The 18757-nt window shown below is 42.2% G+C and overlaps 1 protein-coding gene across 1 annotated transcript in view; it reads left to right on the top strand.

The window, feature by feature from the left end:
- The window catches only part of LOC142659810 (uncharacterized), a 43879-nt gene extending 39400 nt beyond the window's left edge, over positions 1–4479 (top strand). Inside the window, exon 9 of the mRNA XM_075836330.1 lies at positions 371–4479. Within this exon, the coding sequence (XP_075692445.1) occupies positions 371–1683 (1313 nt within the window). The 3' untranslated portion in view covers positions 1684–4479. The remainder of the gene's footprint in view (positions 1–370) is intronic.
- The last annotated feature ends 14278 nt before the right edge of the window (positions 4480–18757 follow it).

The raw sequence follows: 18757 nt of genomic DNA, 5'->3' as shown, positions 1-18757 counted from the left end.
AAATGTGTTGTCAGAGAACAGGCTTCATTGCCAGACATGGTTCTGCTTTTCATAAAAAATTATTTTAATAAGTCAAGCTTTTTGGAATAAATTAAAAGTGGGGAACTGAATGTAGACCAGAATCGTGGACTGTCATGGATTATTTTAAAGTGTTATACAAAGCGTTATAAGGCTGGAATCACACGCAGTTTTTGAGCTGAAGCCAGGAGTGGATTCAAAAGGCATGGCTTAAACTTCTTCCTGCTTGATCCTCTTCTGACTTTGACTCAAAACACTGTATGTGTGTTTCCAGCCAAATATGAATGTTATAAATTTGTCAACTTTCCTATTTTGAAACAAAATCACAAAACAAATATTTTAATCCTAACAGAAAATCCCAGTAAGAACTCTGAGGGAAACTTCACCTTATTGCAAATTTATAAAGTAGAAGATGAAGATATTATCCAGTACTCTTCAGGCGAAAACCTCATTACACTCAATGTACATCCAGGACTTCACAGTAAAGACCTATCATATAATTTCACTAATCCTGAGGAGTCTTCTGACCAATCACAGATTGCTACCACTAGTACAGCTCAGAAACGGGGTAAAAGGTTTCAATGTGGTAAACGGTTCACACAAATCTCAGGTCTTTTTACAAAGAAAACAATTCATACAGGAGAGAAGCTGTATTCATGTTCATTATGTGAGAAAAGTTTTACAGAAAAGTCAAGTCTTGTTAAACATGAGAGAATTCACACAGGAGAGAAGCCATATTCATGTTTGGAATGTGGGAAATGTTTTAAAGAAAAATCCTATCTTGTTCAACATGAGAGAAGTCACACAGGAGAGAAGCCGTATTCTTGTTCAGAATGCGGGAAATGTTTTACGCAAAAATCACATCTTGTTACACATGAGAGAATTCACACAGGAAAGAAGCCGTATTCTTGTTCAGAATGTGGAAAATGTTTTACAGAAAAATCAAGTCTTGTTATCCATAAGAGAATTCACACAGGAGAGAAGCCATATTCATGTTCAGAATGTGGAAAATGTTTTACAGAAAAATCAAGTCTTGTTATCCATAAGAGAATTCACACAGGAGAGAAGCCATATTCATGTTCAGAATGTGGAAAATGTTTTACAGAAAAATCAAGTCTTGTTATCCATAAGAGAATTCACACAGGAGAGAAGCCATATTCATGTTCAGAGTGTCGGAAATGTTTTACAGTTCAATCACATCTTGTTAAACATGAGAGAATTCACACAGGAGAGAAGCCATATTCATGTTCAGAATGTGGTAAATGTTTTACAGTTAAATCAAGTCTTGCTAAACATAAGAGAATTCACACAGGAGAGAAGCCGTATTCATGTTCCGAATGTGGTAAATGTTTTACAGTTAAATCAAGTCTTGTTATACATGAGAGAATTCACACAGGAGAGAAGCCATATTCATGTTCGGAATGTGGTAAATGTTTTACAGATAAATCAAGTCTTGTTATACATGAGAGAAGTCACACAGGAGACAAGCCATTTTCATGTTCAGATTGTGGTAAATGTTTTAGACATAAATCAAGTCTTATTGTACATAAGAGAAGTCACACAGGAGAGAAATTATATTCGTGTTCAGAATGCGGGAAAAGTTTTACTACTAAAGGCAAACTTAGAGCTCATCAGAGAAACCATACAGGGGAAAAAACATTTTGATGTTCTATATGTGGAAGACGTTTTACAAAGAAATTTACATTTTGGAACTCCTAAGAGAATTCACATAGTAGAAACCGTATTCTCATTTAGAATGTGGGAATGCTAGAAGAGCAAATAAAAGATTTTACACACATCAGATCATTCACTGACATTAAAAAGCCAATAAAAGTGTTTGTTTATTTTTTGGGTGGAATTAGCCTGGATCTGCCAAACACCCAAATTATATTTACCTGAGGCCAACTGTGACCGGGATCCATAAAGGAAAAGTATTGTGGATATAAGGAAGAAAAGAAGAGCCTGGTACACTTACAAACCAGAGAAACTGTCACCATGAAACTCGCTGTGTATTACTGTATTCATAAATTCCACCACACTGCAGGAAAATCCAGAGTGACCGTAAGGACAATGTAAACGTTTTGTTTTTACATATATGGACATTTTTATATTTTAATTTCATTAAAACAGTATAAAAAATTAAGGTTATGGAATTGAAGAAAAGAAACACTAAAACTGCAAGTAACTTTGCAGTTGAATAAATTAAGTATTCCCAGATTTATTTACATGAAAGGAAATGTCATAAGTGTATTTATCACTGAATTAGAATCAAGGTCGGTGCCCAAAATCACGCCCCCATTTGGTGGTGAATGGCCACACAATGTTTCTGGTAATACCACAATATTTACCGGCTAAATCGTGTCAATTCGTCACAATGTGGGTATGGTTGTGTATGCTGTTCCGTCTTTTCTTACCCTCAGGGTAGATTCACTTGCGGCAGATTTGTAGCATACATTTTTTAAACTAAATAGTTCCATACATCTGAGTGTGGTTGTTCCTGCAGCATCCACATTGATTCTGAGATTACTATTCGGATGAATAGGACAGCCGCAGACATTTCTGGAACAAAACTGATATATGTGAATTGGAATCACACATGCCGTTTATCTAAAAAAAGCGCATGAAAAACGTCACCTCAAAGCCAGAAGTGGATCCAGCCAGAAAGAAAAGTATAAGTCCTTCGTTTATGTTTCTCAATTCTTTTTAATACACGCTTGGATTTGGCAAAAAAAAAAAACTACATGTGTAATTCCAGACGTAGAGAGGAACTAGGATGAACGTGTCTTATTTTTGGTTTACCCTTTCTTGTTGTTGAAATGTGTGGTCTCACCAGGCCGAGACCCAGGGCGCTCTGAGGCCTTCAGAAAGTTTATGGATGTCTGTTCCAGGAAAGGGAAGATGGCCTAACAGTCATTCCACTGTCCCGAAAACCATCTACATGTGGAGATTTCAGACAACTGCCAATTGGTCCAGGCCAGTCTGTCTCAGTAAGATCAGCCTGAGAGCAGAACAGAAGATGCTGAGAGAAGTTTCTGAGAATACCAGAATTTCTTTGAAAATCTACATGCTGATTTTGCTACTCTTGATGTCTACCATTCCAAAAATGCTGCAAAAATGAAAACTACATGGGGTGTGCCAAAACACAACCTTAGTTATCCAGATAATACATCAGAGCAAGACTATAGTTTGCTTGTGAATACCTCACTTCTGGAACAGTCTAAATGGAAAGAAGGATCAATAAGTTATTTGTCTCCAGTACCAGAAGACATGTTTGACAAATTATAGACGTGTTTCACCAGAAAGAAACCTGTAAATTACTGAGATCACAGTGGAGGAAATGTTATGGTTTGAGACTCATAAACTGCATCAGGACCTGGGCGGCTCATCCTCGTAGAATCCACTAGTAAAGTGCTATTTTGCAGATAAGTGCACAGCGAAGCACAAGGCCATAGTTTAATAAAAGGATATAGGAAATTATAGTTTGGTCAATTTTCTGTGTGCATTGTTGTGTGTTCTGTATAAAAATAAGTTAATTATTTGTGCTACTATACTGTTAATCCCATTTAAAATTGTTCTCCATGGACAATGCTACAAGGTGTGAATATCTTTGCACTAGATGCAGGCGTGTTGTGTATTTGGAAGCCCAGGTATTGGATCAAAATGTTCAACTTGCAGCACTTAGGAGCTTTGTAAACCTGGAGAGGAGTTTAAAGCTGACTGAGCAAGCACTGGCTGGGGCCACTGAGATGGAGCTGGTTGGAGGGGGTCAAGCTCAGGATCCTCAGATTAGCAGCTGGGTAACAGAAGAAGGGGTAGTGTGAAAAGTGCTAGGGAGGCTAGTCCTAAACTGGCACAACCTAGTAAATATGACAGTTTGGTTGACATTAGGGATGCAAGTCCAGGACCAGCATCAACACAGCAGAGTGTTGCTCCTAGCAACCAGTACAATGACTGCATGAAGGATGGGAGTAGGAGTGCTGCAAAGGTCAGACATGCTGGCGGTAGGGGATTCTATTATTCAGCGAACGGTTAGGGTAATCTGTCACTGAGACCGTGAACGCCGAACAGTGTGTTGTTTGCCGGGTGATCGGATTCAGCAAATTGCGGATCGAATAGACCTATTGCTGGGTGGGGCTGGGGAAGACCCTGCTGTTATGGTACACATCGATACCAATAACAAAGTCCGTGGGAAATGGAAGGTCCTTAAAAATAATTTTAGGGAACTAGGAAAGAAGCTAAAGTCCAGGACCTCCAAGGTAGTGTTTTCAGAAATCCTACCAGTGCCACGAGCGTCACTAGAAAGACAGAGATTGGGGAGTTAAGTAAGTGGCTTAGAAATTGGTGCAGGAAGGGTTTGGGTTCATGGAGAACTGGGCTGAATTGTCTGTCAGCTACAGGCTCTATGGTAGGGACGGGCTGCATCTAAATGGGGAGGGTGCAGCTGTGCTGGGCAAAGAATGGTTAGATGGCTGGAGGAGCTTCTAAACTGGGATCTGGGGGGAGGGAGGGTGGGGATACTCAAGCGGGGTTAGATAGAGTACATAGGGAGGGGGATACAGCAGGGGTTAATGGGGATTTAGTGGGGGCTGCAGTTAGAAGCTGAGTAGGGAGATGAATAGGAATAAATATGGACCTAAGAATAATAAAGGTGTCCGTAAGATCAAATGTATGCTGCCGAGTGCAAGACATCTTGCAAGTAAAATGGACGAATTGGAGATTCTAATGACCAACATAGATTATGATGTAGTGGGAAGAACAGAAACCTGGCTGGATGAAGCCATGACTGGGTAACATGTGGAGGGCTACATCATATTCAGAAAGGATAGAAAATATAAAAAAAAAAAAAGTGGAGGGGTTTGTCTGTTTGTAAAAGACCAGTCCTGAATGAAGACATTGGGGGAGACTGTGACAGTGTGGAGTCTTTATGAGTAAATATTCATGGAGCGGTTAATAAAGGTTAACCTGTTAAGGACTAGGCTGTTTTACAGCTAAATGACCAGAGCAAATGTCACAATTTTGCTATGCGCTTCTTTAGATGACTATAACTCTGCAGGTGAATAAAGTTCATCTTTGAATTTGACACTCTTTTTTTTAAGGATAGATACGGCTTTGTTTAGTGGCATTTGTAAGTATACATCTTTTTAATTTTTTTCTCTAAAGTGGGCAAAATTGGAAAAAATTCAAGAATTTAGCAATTGCGTCCGTTTATGATAGCATTATTCGCACATGGTATAGACCACGGACAAAATTCAGCTCCTTTCCCAAATATGTGTGCTTTATTCACGGGCATGTGCCAGGGCTTGGCATAAAAGGAGGCTTTTGGGCCTTTTCGGTCCAGGAATTCTGCATTTGATTTTATAGCAGCATACTGTTTTTTGGGGGGCATAATGCTGTTGAAACATTAGAAACACCCCATAAATGACTTCATTCACACAAGTAGACCCCACAAATTTTTCTTTAAGGGGTTTATCATATTTTTACAAAGTCCAGTTTTCTTCTGAAAGTTCCTTGAATAAGATGGAACAAAATAAATTTAGCAATTTTTTAGCAAATGCGTCAGTTTATGCTAGCATTTTTCACTCACAGTATAGACCACTGACAAAATTGATCTCCTTTCACATTCTGCCACTTCTCCTGTGCATGGGGATACCAAATATGTGTGCCTTATTTATCACATAGAGCTGTAGGAGGACGGACGATAGAAGAAGCTTATTTCACAAATCGCCTTTTTTCGTAGCTGATTTAACAAAACTCAACAGAGTTTCTATAACACTTTCAAAATATCTGCTCTTGAACCAGAGATCCCAAAATATTCATCTAGGGGTATAATGGGAATTAATTTTTTGGGGTTTTCTAAAATAAGAAATTGCAGGTTTATGCAAATGGAGCTCTCCAGCAGATGAACTTTAGAAAATATGCAAACATGACATCCACCCCCCCACCCATTCCCTCCCTCACCCTTGGAGTAAAATCGGGGGAAAATAAAAATGTAATGTAGTGCAAATATATTTTCAACTAATTAACTAAAATATAATCATTCAGAACAGTGTGGTATTTTTTAAAACGGGTCAATGCACACGCCTGGTTGTGAGGGACAGAAATATCGGGAATCTTTGCGGTGCCCGTCTTTTCTGCAGACGCTGCACTTTTTCTGGGGGTTGCTTCTAGTTGGGGGAAATGTGAGTGATGAAATGTCTTTCAGTCAGTCGCGTGACATCCTCAGACTAGGGGCATTCTCTGGTGTCCTGAACATCAAATATGAGGCCTTCGATAATTTTCTCCTGGAAATCCAGATATGTGTCTCTGCCTCTGTTTTTTTTATAGAGCACAAATGAATTGTGGTTTGCCACCTGTAACAGATAAATGGCCACTTTTTTGTACCAGGTTCTTGTTTTGCGTTTTACTAAATAGGGCTGTAAAACCTGGTCACTTAAATCCACCCCCCCCCCCCATGTACATGTTATATTAGGACACGCTCGCTGGTTTGAGCTTGTCCTATGTTGCCCCTCTTTCCCTCACTGCCACTGTTCCTGCGGTATGAATCGTGCTTAGCACATTCACATCATTGCGATCCCTGTACTTGACCGCCAGCAATTCCTCAGATGCATAAGCACAGGAGTCCCCACTAATTGCTGCGGAAAACCAATTCGGTTTTTGCGCATGGTACCACATGCTCCAGTCCTTGCAGCATGCAAATGCCTAAACAGGGGCACACTCGAATAAAAATTATCGCAGTACAGGTGGTACCCCTTGTGAAGCAGAGGCTGCATTATCTCCCACACGATCTTATTGTTGGTGGAAAGATCAGGTGGGCATCCAGGAACATTTATTGTGCGGCCCCGCCCTTCATAAATCCTGAAGGCGGTGGTATATCCTGACCCGCTTTCACACAATTTGTAAAGCTCAACGCCATATCTTGCCCTTTTGGAAGGTAGATATTGGCGAAAGCTAAGTCTTCCATGGAAGTTGAGGAGGGATTCGTCCACGCTTACATTCTGCTCAGGGGTGTAAAGTTGCAGGAATAAATTATTGAGGGAATTTATTAGCGGTCTTATTTTGAACAACCGATAACGGTTTGCATCGGTACTTGAGGGGGCCTGTGCTTTGTCATTGAAGTGGAGGAACCTCATTATTGTCTCATAACGAGACCTGGGCTTTACTGCAGAATACACTGGGATGGCTTGGGCGGGTCTTGTTGACCAGTAAGACCTAATGGAGGGCTTTTTGACAATAATCATATTTAGGGTGAGCTCTAACATATTTTTTTTTGTGGGTGTCCAATCTCTGGCATGGGTGGGTGAAAGTTTCTGCCTCATATACTGAGCGGCATATAAATTAGTTTCGTGGACAATCATTTAGAATGTCGTCAGTAATAAATAAATGGAAGTAATCCATTTAGTCAAAATTTGTATGGTACAGAGTTATGCCAGGAGTGGCAGTAAATCCGTGGATTCTAGGCCCAAAAGATGAAGCAGGTGCCCATACAAGAGCCTGAACTGTAGGGACCAGGCTGTCCCATGCTACAGCGCTACTAGGCCCTGCGCTTCCATGTTCTGCAGTTTCAACTGTGTCAGGCACAACGTCCCCTGAAGATGAACCTGAAGTGACGCTATCATCGTCACTACCTAAAACAGGTTCCAACCCTGAAGCCATCTCTGATGCGGTATCACAGACTCAGACTATAGCATGGCATATGCCTCCTCAGCACTAAAAAACGTCCTCGCTATAACGTCACTAACACTAGCTAAACAAACTTTTTTTTTTATAAACACACAAACTAACTGGTATATATATATATGTATGTGTATGTATGTGTATATATATATATATATATATGTATATAGAAGACAGCGTAGAAAGCAGTGACGGCACCAGGACTTCAAGGCAGATGCAAGCAAAGTGGATTTATTCACCTCAAAAAAAACACAGCAACGTTTCGGTTCAACAGGAACCTTTCTCAAGCCATCAAATGGCTTGAGAAAGGTTCCTGTTGAACCGAAACGTTGCTGTGTTTTTTTTTAGGTGAATAAATCCACTTTGCTTGCATCTGCCTTGAAGTCCTGGTGCCGTCACTGCTTTCTACGCTGTCTTCTATCCATAAAATAGGGGAATTGATTCATCCCCTGGTGACGAGCACATGGCCTGATTTCCTGTTATTTTGGAGTGCTGTATTTATCCATTGCTGGACTGTATATATATGTATATATACATACATCTGCACTACTGCTAACAAAAAATAAACCGCTATTGCTATACATATTATATATATATATATATATATATATATATATATATATATAAATATATATATATATATACACTACCGTTCAAAAGTTTGGAGTTGCCCAGACAATTTTGTGTTTTCCATGAAAACTCACACTTATATTTATCAAATGAGTTGCAAAATGACTAGAAAGTATAGTCAAGACATTAACAAGGTTAGAAATAATGATTTTTATTTGAAATAATAATTTTCTCCTTCAAACTTTGCTTTCATCAAAGAATGCTCCATTTGCAGCAATTACAGCATTGCAGACCTTTGGCATTCTAGCTGTTAATTTGCTGAGGTAATCGGTTTCGCGTGTCATCTTGCGATTCATGTCCTCTTTTTTTACTATCTTGATGTAATGAATCGGGGTAGGGAGACGGACAGGTGAGCCCTAATCTACCCGCAACTCAGTCCCTGCCTACTTGCACGGCCCGTCCTAAGTGACAGCGTACAACTGGGTGACGGTCCCTACGCTCAATATGTGCAAGACAGACAAGACAAGGGCACACAGAAGCAAGGGGAAGTAGGGGCAGTTGCCCATGGAAACACCGTGAGCAACAGGCAGTGGTGAACGAGCAGAGTCAAACCAGGAGAGTACGTAGTAGCAAAATCAGAGCAGGAGAATAGTCAGTCAAGCCAGGGTCAATAAGTAACAGCGGTCAATCAGGTAAATAGCAGGAATCGCAGAGCCAGGAAACCAGACAATCACAGGCAAGGAACATGCTGCAAGTGAAGGTATAAATAGACCAAGGGCGGGAGCTAGAACCGTCAGGCCAGGCTGTGATAGGTTCTCCCTCTCCTCAGCCTGAGTGGTAACAGATCGCATCACTCTAGCAGACCTTGGAGCTGATGAAGGCTAATTAATCCCGGGCATCGACACAGAACTTGTGTCTGGCAAACCCTTTACAGTACCCCCCCCCCCTTTTATGAGGGGCCACTGGACCCTTCCTAGGTGGACCTGGCTTGTTGGGGAACCGAAGATGGAACTTCCTGAGCAATATACTGGCGTGAACATCCTGCTGTCCACAATCTTGGCTACCTCGAATTCTACCCCATCCGGAGTAAGAACAGGGACCGGAGGTTTCCTCGATGTAGCCAAGGACGGGGAGCAGCTTTTCAAGAGGGAGGCATGGAACATGTTTATCTGAAAAGACGGGGTAATCCAGCCGGAAGGAGACAGGGTTGAGGACCTCAATGATTTTGTACGGCCCTATATATCATTGAGCAAATTTCTTGGACGGAACTTCAAGGCGCACATTTTTAGAAGACAGCCACACCAGATCTCCAACCACAAACAGGGGGTTAGTTGAACGTCTTTTATCTGCCTGAGTCTTTTGCATGCTCTGGGACGCCTCAAGGTTCTTCTGAACCTGGGCCCAGACTGTGCACAGTTCCCCGATGAACGACATCCACCTCGGGATTGTTGGAACCACCAGGTGAAACGGATGAGAACCGTGGATTAAACCCAAAATTACAGAAGAAGGGGGAGACCCCCGACAAGTTACTGACCCGGTTATTAAGGGAAAATTTGGCGAGGGGAATGAAGGAGACCCAATCATTTTGACAGTCTGAGATAAAACACCTTAAATATTGTTCTAGAGACTGATTAGTCCTCTCAGTTTGGCCATTAGTTTCAGGATGGAAGGCCGAGGAAAAGGACAGATCAATGTCCAGCTTCTTACAGAAAGCTCTCAAAAACAATGAAACAAATTGTACCCCTCTGTCAGAAACAATATTGACCGGAACCCCATGGAGACGCAGGATGTGTTTGACAAACAAGGTAGCTATCGTCTTGGCATTGGGTAGTTTCTTGAGGGGTACAAAGTGGCACATCTTACTGAAACGGTCTACTACAACCCACACCACCGACTTGCCTTGGGATGGAGGCAGATCGGTGATAAAATCCATGGAGATATGGGTCCAAGGTCTCTGGGGAATGGGCAAAGAACATAGTAAGCCCGCAGGTCAGGACCTGGGAGTCTTGGACCTAGCACAAATTTCACAAGCGGCGACGTAGGCCTTAACGTCTTTAGGCAACCCAGGCCACCAATAGATTCTAGAAATTAGGAGCTTGGTACCCAGAATGCCTGGATGGCCAGATAGTGCGGAGTCATGATTCTCCCTGAGCAACCTTAGCCGGAATTGCAGGGGAACAAACAGCTTGTTCTCAGGAAGGTTCTCGGGAGCAGAACCTTGATCAGACGCAATTTCGGAGACTAAGTCTGAATCCACAGAGGATATGATTATACCTGGGGGCAAAATACAAGCGGGATCCTCCTCAGGAGGAGGGCTGGCTATGAAGCTATGCGACAGAGCATCAGCCTTAATATTTTTGACCCAGCCCTATAGGTAACCACAAAGTAAAATCTCGTAAAAAACAACGCCCATCGAGCTTGTGTCGGGTTTAGCCTCCGGGCAGATTCTAGGAAAACCAGATTCTTGTGGTCAGTAAGGACCGTTACCTGGTGCCTAGCCCCCTCCAGGAAGTGGCGCCACTCTTCAAATGCCCATTTAATGGCTAAGAGTTCGCGGTTGCCAACGTCATAGTTTCTCTCAGTGGAGGAGAACTTCCTGGAGAAGTAGGCACAGGGACGGAGATGGGTGAGAGACCTAGTACCCTGGGACAAGTCAGCGCCCACTCCCACCTCGGAGGCGTCAACCTCCACGATGAATGGCTCCATTTGGTTAGGCTGAATCAGCACTGGGGTAGAGACAAAGCACCTCTTAAGGATCTCAAAAGCCTGGACCACCTCCGGAGGCCAATGGAGGAGATCAGCACCTTTACGAGTGAGGTCCGTAAGAGGCTTAGCGATAACCGAGAAGTTAGCAATAAATCTCCTGTAATAATTAGCAAACCCCAGGAAAAACATGGGGGGCCTTCAGTGAGGCAGGGCGGACCCATTCTGCCACCGTTTGAACCTTGGCAGGGTCCATGCGGAATTTGAAAAGGGAGGAAACCTCCAGCTCACCGGTTCTGCGTCTCCAGACACCTCGCTCGGATCCCCGCGACGGCCCACGGTAAGTAGTGCAAGAAAGGAGGAAAGATGATCCAGCGCTTTGCAAAAACCGAAAAATGTGTGTATGGGGTGCAGGAGATACCATTTTTGGGTCAAATCCTCACTCCTAACGAATTCCGCATGGAAGGAGGAAAGATGATCCAGCGCTGTATGAAGTTTAAAAGGGAAGTTCTATTCCCACTTTTATTGGCAAAACAAAATTTGATTAAAAGTAGAAGAGAGACGCAGTCTCAAGGCGAAGAGTAGTGCGGGTTAGTACCCGAGCCTACACGTTTCGAGCACGTGCAGTGCTTTTACTGATATTCTTTGCCATGAGTAAGAGCACTTCACATGCTCGAAACGCGTAGGCTCGGGTACTAACCCGCACTACTCTTCGCCTTGAGACTGCATCTCTCTTCTACTTTTAATCAAATTTTGTTTTGCCAATAAAAGTGGGAATAGAACTTCCCTTTTAAACTTCATACAGCGCTGGATCATCTTTCCTCCTTTCTTCCATGCGGAATTCGTTAGGAGTGAGGATTTGACCCAAAAATGGTATCTCCTGCACCCCATACAAACGATTTTCAGTTTTTGCAAAGAGCTTGTTTTTCCAAAGGGCCTGGAGCAACTTCCTGACATGCTCAATGTGGGAGGACCAGTCCTTGGAAAACACAAGTATATCATCAAGGTACACTACAAGAAATACCCCCAGATAGTCTCTTAAAATCTAATTTATGAAATTATGGAAGACCGCGGGAGCATTACACAACCCAAAGGGCATGATGAGATATTCGAAATGACCTTCGGGTGTATTAAACGCAGTCTTGCACTCATCCCCCTCTCTGATCCGGATAAGGTTATAGGCCCCCCGAAGATCAAACTTAGAGAACCATTGGGCCCCTGAACCTGATTGAAGAGATCAGGAATCAAAGGAAGGGAATATTGGTTCCTTACAGTGATATTATTTACATTTCGGTAATCGATGCACGGCCTAAGACCACCATCCTTCTTCCCCACGAAGAAGAAGCCACCACCTACCGGAGACGTAGAGGGGCGAATGTAACCCTTGGCCAGGCTTTCCTGGATATATTGTCTCATGGCTTCACGTTCAGGACAAGAGAGATTAAATATCCTACATTTAGGGAGCTTAGCTCCTGGTACCAAATCGATTGCGCAATCGTACTCTCTATGAGGAGGTAACTCTTCGGAGGCCCTTTTAGAAAATACATCAGTGAAGTCCTGAATAAACTCAGGCAGAGTGTTTACCTCCTCAACGAGAGAAACCAAATTAATAGAAAAACATGACGTCATGCATTCATTACCCCATTTAGTAAGATCACCAGTATCCCAGTTAAAAGTGGGATTATGCGTCTGCAACCAAGGAAGGCCTAAAATCAAATCGGACGATAACCCCTGCATGACTAACACAGAACACTGTTCCAAATGAATGGAGCCAACAATGAGTTCAAAAACAGGGGTATTCTGCATAAAACAACCATTAGCAAGCGGAGTGGAGTCTATACCCACTACCGGGACAGGTTTAGGCAAATCAATTAATGGCATAGTTAGAGACATAGCAAATTCCACAGACATAATATTAGCAGCAGACCTTGAATCCATGAAGGCACTGCCGGTGGCAGACCTTCCATCAAAAGAGACCAGAAAGGGAAGCAAGATTTTATTAGGCTACATATTTACGGGAAATACCTTCGCTCCCAAGCGAAGACCGATGGTCACTTAGGCGCGCAAGTTTTCTGGCTGCTTATTCTTGCGCCTGGGACAGGAGTTCAATTGATGCTTGTCATCCCCACAGTAGAAGCAGAGACCATTCTTCCTGCGGAAGTCTCTACGTTGTTGGGGAGACATGGAGGCCCCGAGTTGCATCTGTTCATCTGAGTTCTCTTGGAAGAACGAAGCAACGGAACCTCTGCAGCCATCATAGGGGAGCCAGAGGTGAAGGCACCAGAACGTTCAACTCATCGTTCCCTGAGACGTCGGTCAAGATGTACCGCTAAAGCCGTAGCCTGATCTAGAGAGTCTGAAGTGGGATAGCTAACTAACAGGTCTTTCAGAGCATTCGACAGACCCAATCTAAACTGGCGCCTCAAGGCAGGGTCATTCCACCGAGAAGCTACACACCACTTCCTAAAGTCAGAACAGTACTCCTCAATGGGTCTCTTACCCTGACGTAAGGTCACCAGCTGACTCTCGGCAAAGGCAGTCTTGTCAGTCTCGTCATAGATGAGCCCGATGGCAGAAAAAAAAAAGGTCAACAGAAGAATGTTCAGGGGCGTCAGGAGCCAAGGAGAAGGCCCATTCCTGGGGGCCGTCCTGGAGCCGGTACCTAATTATACCCACTCGCTGGTTCTCAGAACCCGAGGAGTGGGGTCTTAATCGGAAATAGAGTCTACAACTCTCCCGAAAAGAGGAAAAAGTCTTCCGGTCCCATGAGAACCGGTCAGGCAACTTGAGGTGGGGTTCAATAGGTGAGGTGAAGGGCACTACCTGGGTAGCATCACGCTGGTTGAACCTCTGAGCCAGGTCTTGGACCTGTAGGGAGAGACCCTGCATTTGCTGAGCCAGGGCCTCAAGGGGGTCCATAGTAGAGTCAGGGACCAGGGTAAGAAAAGGTATAGGGCCTGTGATTATGTAATGAATCGGGGTAGGGAGACGGACAGGTGAGCCCTAATCTACCCGCAACTCAGTCCCTGCCTACTTGCATGGCCCGTCCTAAGTGACGGTGTACAACTGGGCGACGGTCCCTATGCTCAATAAGTGCAAGACGGACAACACAAGACAAGGGCACACGGAAGCAAGGGGCAGTTGCCCACAGAAACACGTGAGCAACAGGCAGTGGTGAACGAGCCGAGTCAAAACAGGAGAGTACGTAGTAGCAAAATCAGAGCAGGAGAATAGTCAGTCAAGCCAGGGTCAATAAGTAACAGCGGTCAATCAGGTAAATAGCAGGAATCGAAGAGCCAGGAAACCAGACAATCACAGGCAAGGAACATGCTGCAAGTGAGGGTATAAATAGACCAAGGGCGGGAGCTAGAACCGTCAGGCCAGGCTGTGATAGGTTCTCCCTCTCCTCAGCCTGCCAGCCTGGGTGGTAACAGATCGCGTCACTCTAGCAGACCTTGGAGCTGATGAAGGCTGATTAACCCCGGGCGTCGACACAGAACCTGTGTCTTGCAAACCCTTTACACTTGACTAGCAATTTATGAAAATGCTCCTTCCAGTCATACCTAAAATTATTTTCATAAGAGCTCACCCTTTTCTTTTAATTTCCCCTTATTTTCTTCCTATCCAAATTGACCGTCTTTTTTTGCGTGTCATCTTGTGGTTCATGTCCTCTTTTTTTACTGCCTTTGGCTCCCGCAGTCCCTGCGGTTGCCTTGACTCCGATTAAGCTCTATCATATTACTGCTCCGCTTTTAGCTATCATTCCTCTCTACCCTGGTGAGTTTTTATATTTATAATAACCTTGTCTTTTTTGTGTTGCCGTTTTTGTATTTCTTTTATTTTTTACACATACAATGTTTCATATTGTTAATGTTTTAATGTTTATACACTTGTATTCTTCCGTGGCTGTATACAACCAGCCTCTTGTTGCTTTGATCATTGAACTCTGACCCGCCTCTCTTTGGCGCGCTGTTCCATTGTATTCAATCAATTAATTATTTTAATCTTGATGTCTAGCCTCTTATATACAGTGAAGGAAATAAGTATTTGATCCCTTGCTGATTTTGTAAGTTTGACCACTGTCAGTCATGAACAGTCTAGAATTTTTAGGCTAGGTTAATTTTACCAGTGAGAGATTATATAAAAAAACAAACAGAAAATCACATTGTCAAAATTATATATATTTATTTGCATTGTGCACGGAGAAATAAGTATTTGATCCCCTACCAACCATTAAGAGTTCAGCCTCCTCCAGACCAGTTACACGCTCCAAATCAACTTGGTGCCTGCATTAAAGACAGCTGTCTTACATGGTCACCTGTATAAAAGACTCCTGTCCACAGACTCAATTAATCAGTCTGACTCTAACCTCTACAACATGGGCAAGACCAAAGAGCTTTCTAAGGATGTCAGGGACAAGATCACAGACCTGCACAAGGCTGGAATGGGCTACAAAACCATAAGTAAGACGCTGGGTGAGAAGGAGACAACTGTTGGTGCAATAGAAAGAAAATGGAAGGCATACAAAATGACTGTCAATCGACATCGATCTGGGGCTCCATGCAAAATCTCACCTCGTGGGGTATCCTTGATCCTGAGGAAGGTGAGAGCTCAGCTGAAAACTACACGGGGGGAACTTGTTAATGATCTCAAGGCAGCTGGGACCACAGTCACCAAGAAAACCATTGGTAACACATTACGCCGTAATGGACTAAAATCCTGCAGTGCCCGCAAGGTCCCTCTGCTCAAGAAGGCACATGTACAGGCCCGTCTGAAGTTTGCAAATGAACATCTGGATGATTCTAAGAGTGATTGGGAGAAGGTGCTGTGGTCAGATGAGACTAAAATTGAGCTCTTTGGCATTAACTCAACTCGCCGTGTTTGGAGGAAGAGAAATGCTGCCTATGACCCAAAGAACACCGTCCCCACTGTCAAGCATGGAGGTGCAAACATTATGTTTTGGGGGTGTTTCTCTGCTAAGGGCACAGGACTACTTCACCGCATCAATGGGAGAATGGATGGAGTCATGTACCGTCAAATCCTGAGTGACAACCTCCTTCCCTCCACCAGGACATTAAAAATGGCTCGTGGCTGGGTCTTCCAACACGACAATGACCCGAAACATACAGCCAAGGCAACAAAGGAGTGGCTCAAAAACAAGCACATTAAGGTCATGGAGTGGCCTAGCCAGTCTCCAGACCTTAATCCCATCGAAAATTTATGGAGGGAGCTGAAGATCCGAGTTGCCAAGCGACAGCCTCTAAATCTTAATGATTTACAGATGATCTGCAAAGAGGAGTGGGCCAAAATTCCATCTAACATGTGTGCAAACCTCATCATCAACTACAAAAAATGTCTGACAGCTGTGCTTGCCAACAAGGATTTTGCCACCAAGTATTAAGTCTTGTTTGCCAAAGGGATCAAATACTTATTTCTCTGTGCACAATGCAAATAAATATATATAATTTTGACAATGTGATTTTCTGTTTTTTTTTTAAATATAATCTATCTCTCACTCGTAAAATTAACCTAGCCTAAAAATTCTAGACTGTTCATGTCTTTGACAGTGGGCAAACTTACAAAATCAGCAAGGGATCAAATACTTAGTTCCTTCACTGTATATATATCTATGTTGATTGTATGTATTTCTCTTGCCTGACGAAGACACCAGTCCGGTGTTGAAACGCGTAGCATCTATTCTATTTTAATCATTATTAAACATGTACTTGGGTTCATCCTAAGCAGCACCACTGTGGTTCCTTTTTTGCTTCCTATATTACAATACTCTTTCTGTGGCATGGTGAGAGAGAAAAGCTAGATAGTTTCCTTGTGGGTCTGAATGTCAACCAGCTCAATATCCGCCTGACTTCCAATGTGAGTCGGACAGATATTGAGTTTCTTTACATCAGACTTACTAGTGATATAGATGGATCGATTGTTACTGACATCTTCAGAAAAACAACATCAGTCAATTCCTTCCTTTATGCCAAATCATCTCATCCCCCACAGACATTGAGAGCGGTTTCAACGGGACAATTCCTAAGAGCACGTCGGATTTGTTCCACTGAGTCTGCTTTTGAGAATCAGGCTTCTGACCTTTCAAAGAGATATCGTGCTAGAGGGTATAAATCTATGGATATTCAGCAAGGATATGTGAGAGCTAAAAATACGCAAATAAGTGATTTACTTATACCCAAACCAAGGAAAAAGAACCGCAATGAAGAGGTAAGGTTTATCACTGGATATCATGCCCAATGGAGAGAAATGAAAGCAATTTTTGAGAGATTCTGGCCGATCTTGCAACTGATGTAGATTTGAGCGTAGTGCTATCACATTATCCTCTCATCACCTCACGTAGATCACGTAACCTAAGGGATATTTTGGTAAAGAGCCATTATGTAGCTCCTACCTCAGGATTTATATTTAATTATAGAGGGCCCAAATGGGGATCTTACCCATGTGGTGACTGTGGGGTATGTTCCTAATGATTAGATCCCAAAATTTTGTTGATTGCTCCCGGGTCCAAAGAATACAAGATCTGCCATAATATCACCCGTCGTTCAACTGCTGTGATCTACTCCGCAAACTGTCCATGTCGACTAATATATGTGGGTCTCACTTCTAGAAAACTTTGTGTGAAAATTCTTGAACATGTAAGGAATATCAAGGGAGCCATGAAAACTGATGATCCTGAAAAACTAAGCAAATTAAAACCAGTACCTCGTCATGTTCGTGATCATCATCAAGGTAATTGGAGACTTACCTTTAGATGCATTGACAACATTTCCTTGGGAAATAGAGGTGGTAATATTCAGAAAATCGTTGCCCAACGTGAATGTAAATGGAATGTGAAATTACAGACGGTTTCCCCTAAGGGGCTAAATGAAATTGTCAGTTTTGACCCGTTTTTACAATAATTATGAATAAGTGCCAACCTTTGTTATGTTTTATCCTTTATGTGTTGGGAGGATCTTGGAGGATATAATATTTTTTGCTTACAATTTCAGAGTGGACCCCATTTGGCTATATTGGCTGCGTATGAGGACAGCAATATCATTTGGTATGATTAACATGTGGACTTCGAGTCAGCATCATCTGAATGCATTTGGAAGAAGGGATTTGATTTTTTTTTACTCTGCTTGTATAGGATTCAATGGCTATATAGCCTTGTATAGAATGGTATCAATAATTTTTGGTGGACACTGTATGGTCACTTTTTGTGTGAAATGTCTACATATATTGGCATTATGTAGATGCATCTCTATAGGGATGGATGTTTAGTTTGATCACGTTTTTGGTTTGTATATTATATTTGAATGATCATATGCTTTTTTCTACCCATATGTCTTTTCATGTACGTCTTGGTCGTGTGCAGGTGTGCACACACGTGGATTACACATGTTTCTGTATACCTGTTAACATATCACTTAACTCATTTCAGACTTTATTTGTACCTGTTTGGTCCTTTTATTCGCACATTTTTATTTCTTTATATTATTTCCTCTTTTTTATTTCACTTCATTCTAATTTATATATTTTTTTAATGTATATATAAAATTCCTATGTATGTATATATATATATATATATATATATATATATATATATATATATATGCATATAAGTGTATATGTATATTCTTAGAATCACATATTTTTTATATTTATTTATTTATTTATTTTATTTTCTATCACTTGGTCCATTTAATAGATGTGTTTGTACTATTATAATTTTTTGGGCATCTTCATATTTGCATTGTGATATAGTACCTGTAAAATACTTGCCGAGAGTGTA

This window comes from Rhinoderma darwinii, chromosome 1, assembly GCF_050947455.1.
Source record: "Rhinoderma darwinii isolate aRhiDar2 chromosome 1, aRhiDar2.hap1, whole genome shotgun sequence".
NCBI lineage: Eukaryota > Metazoa > Chordata > Amphibia > Anura > Rhinodermatidae > Rhinoderma > Rhinoderma darwinii.
Note: the sequence above shows the minus strand (reverse complement) of the source record. Positions and strands in the feature narration are given on the sequence as shown.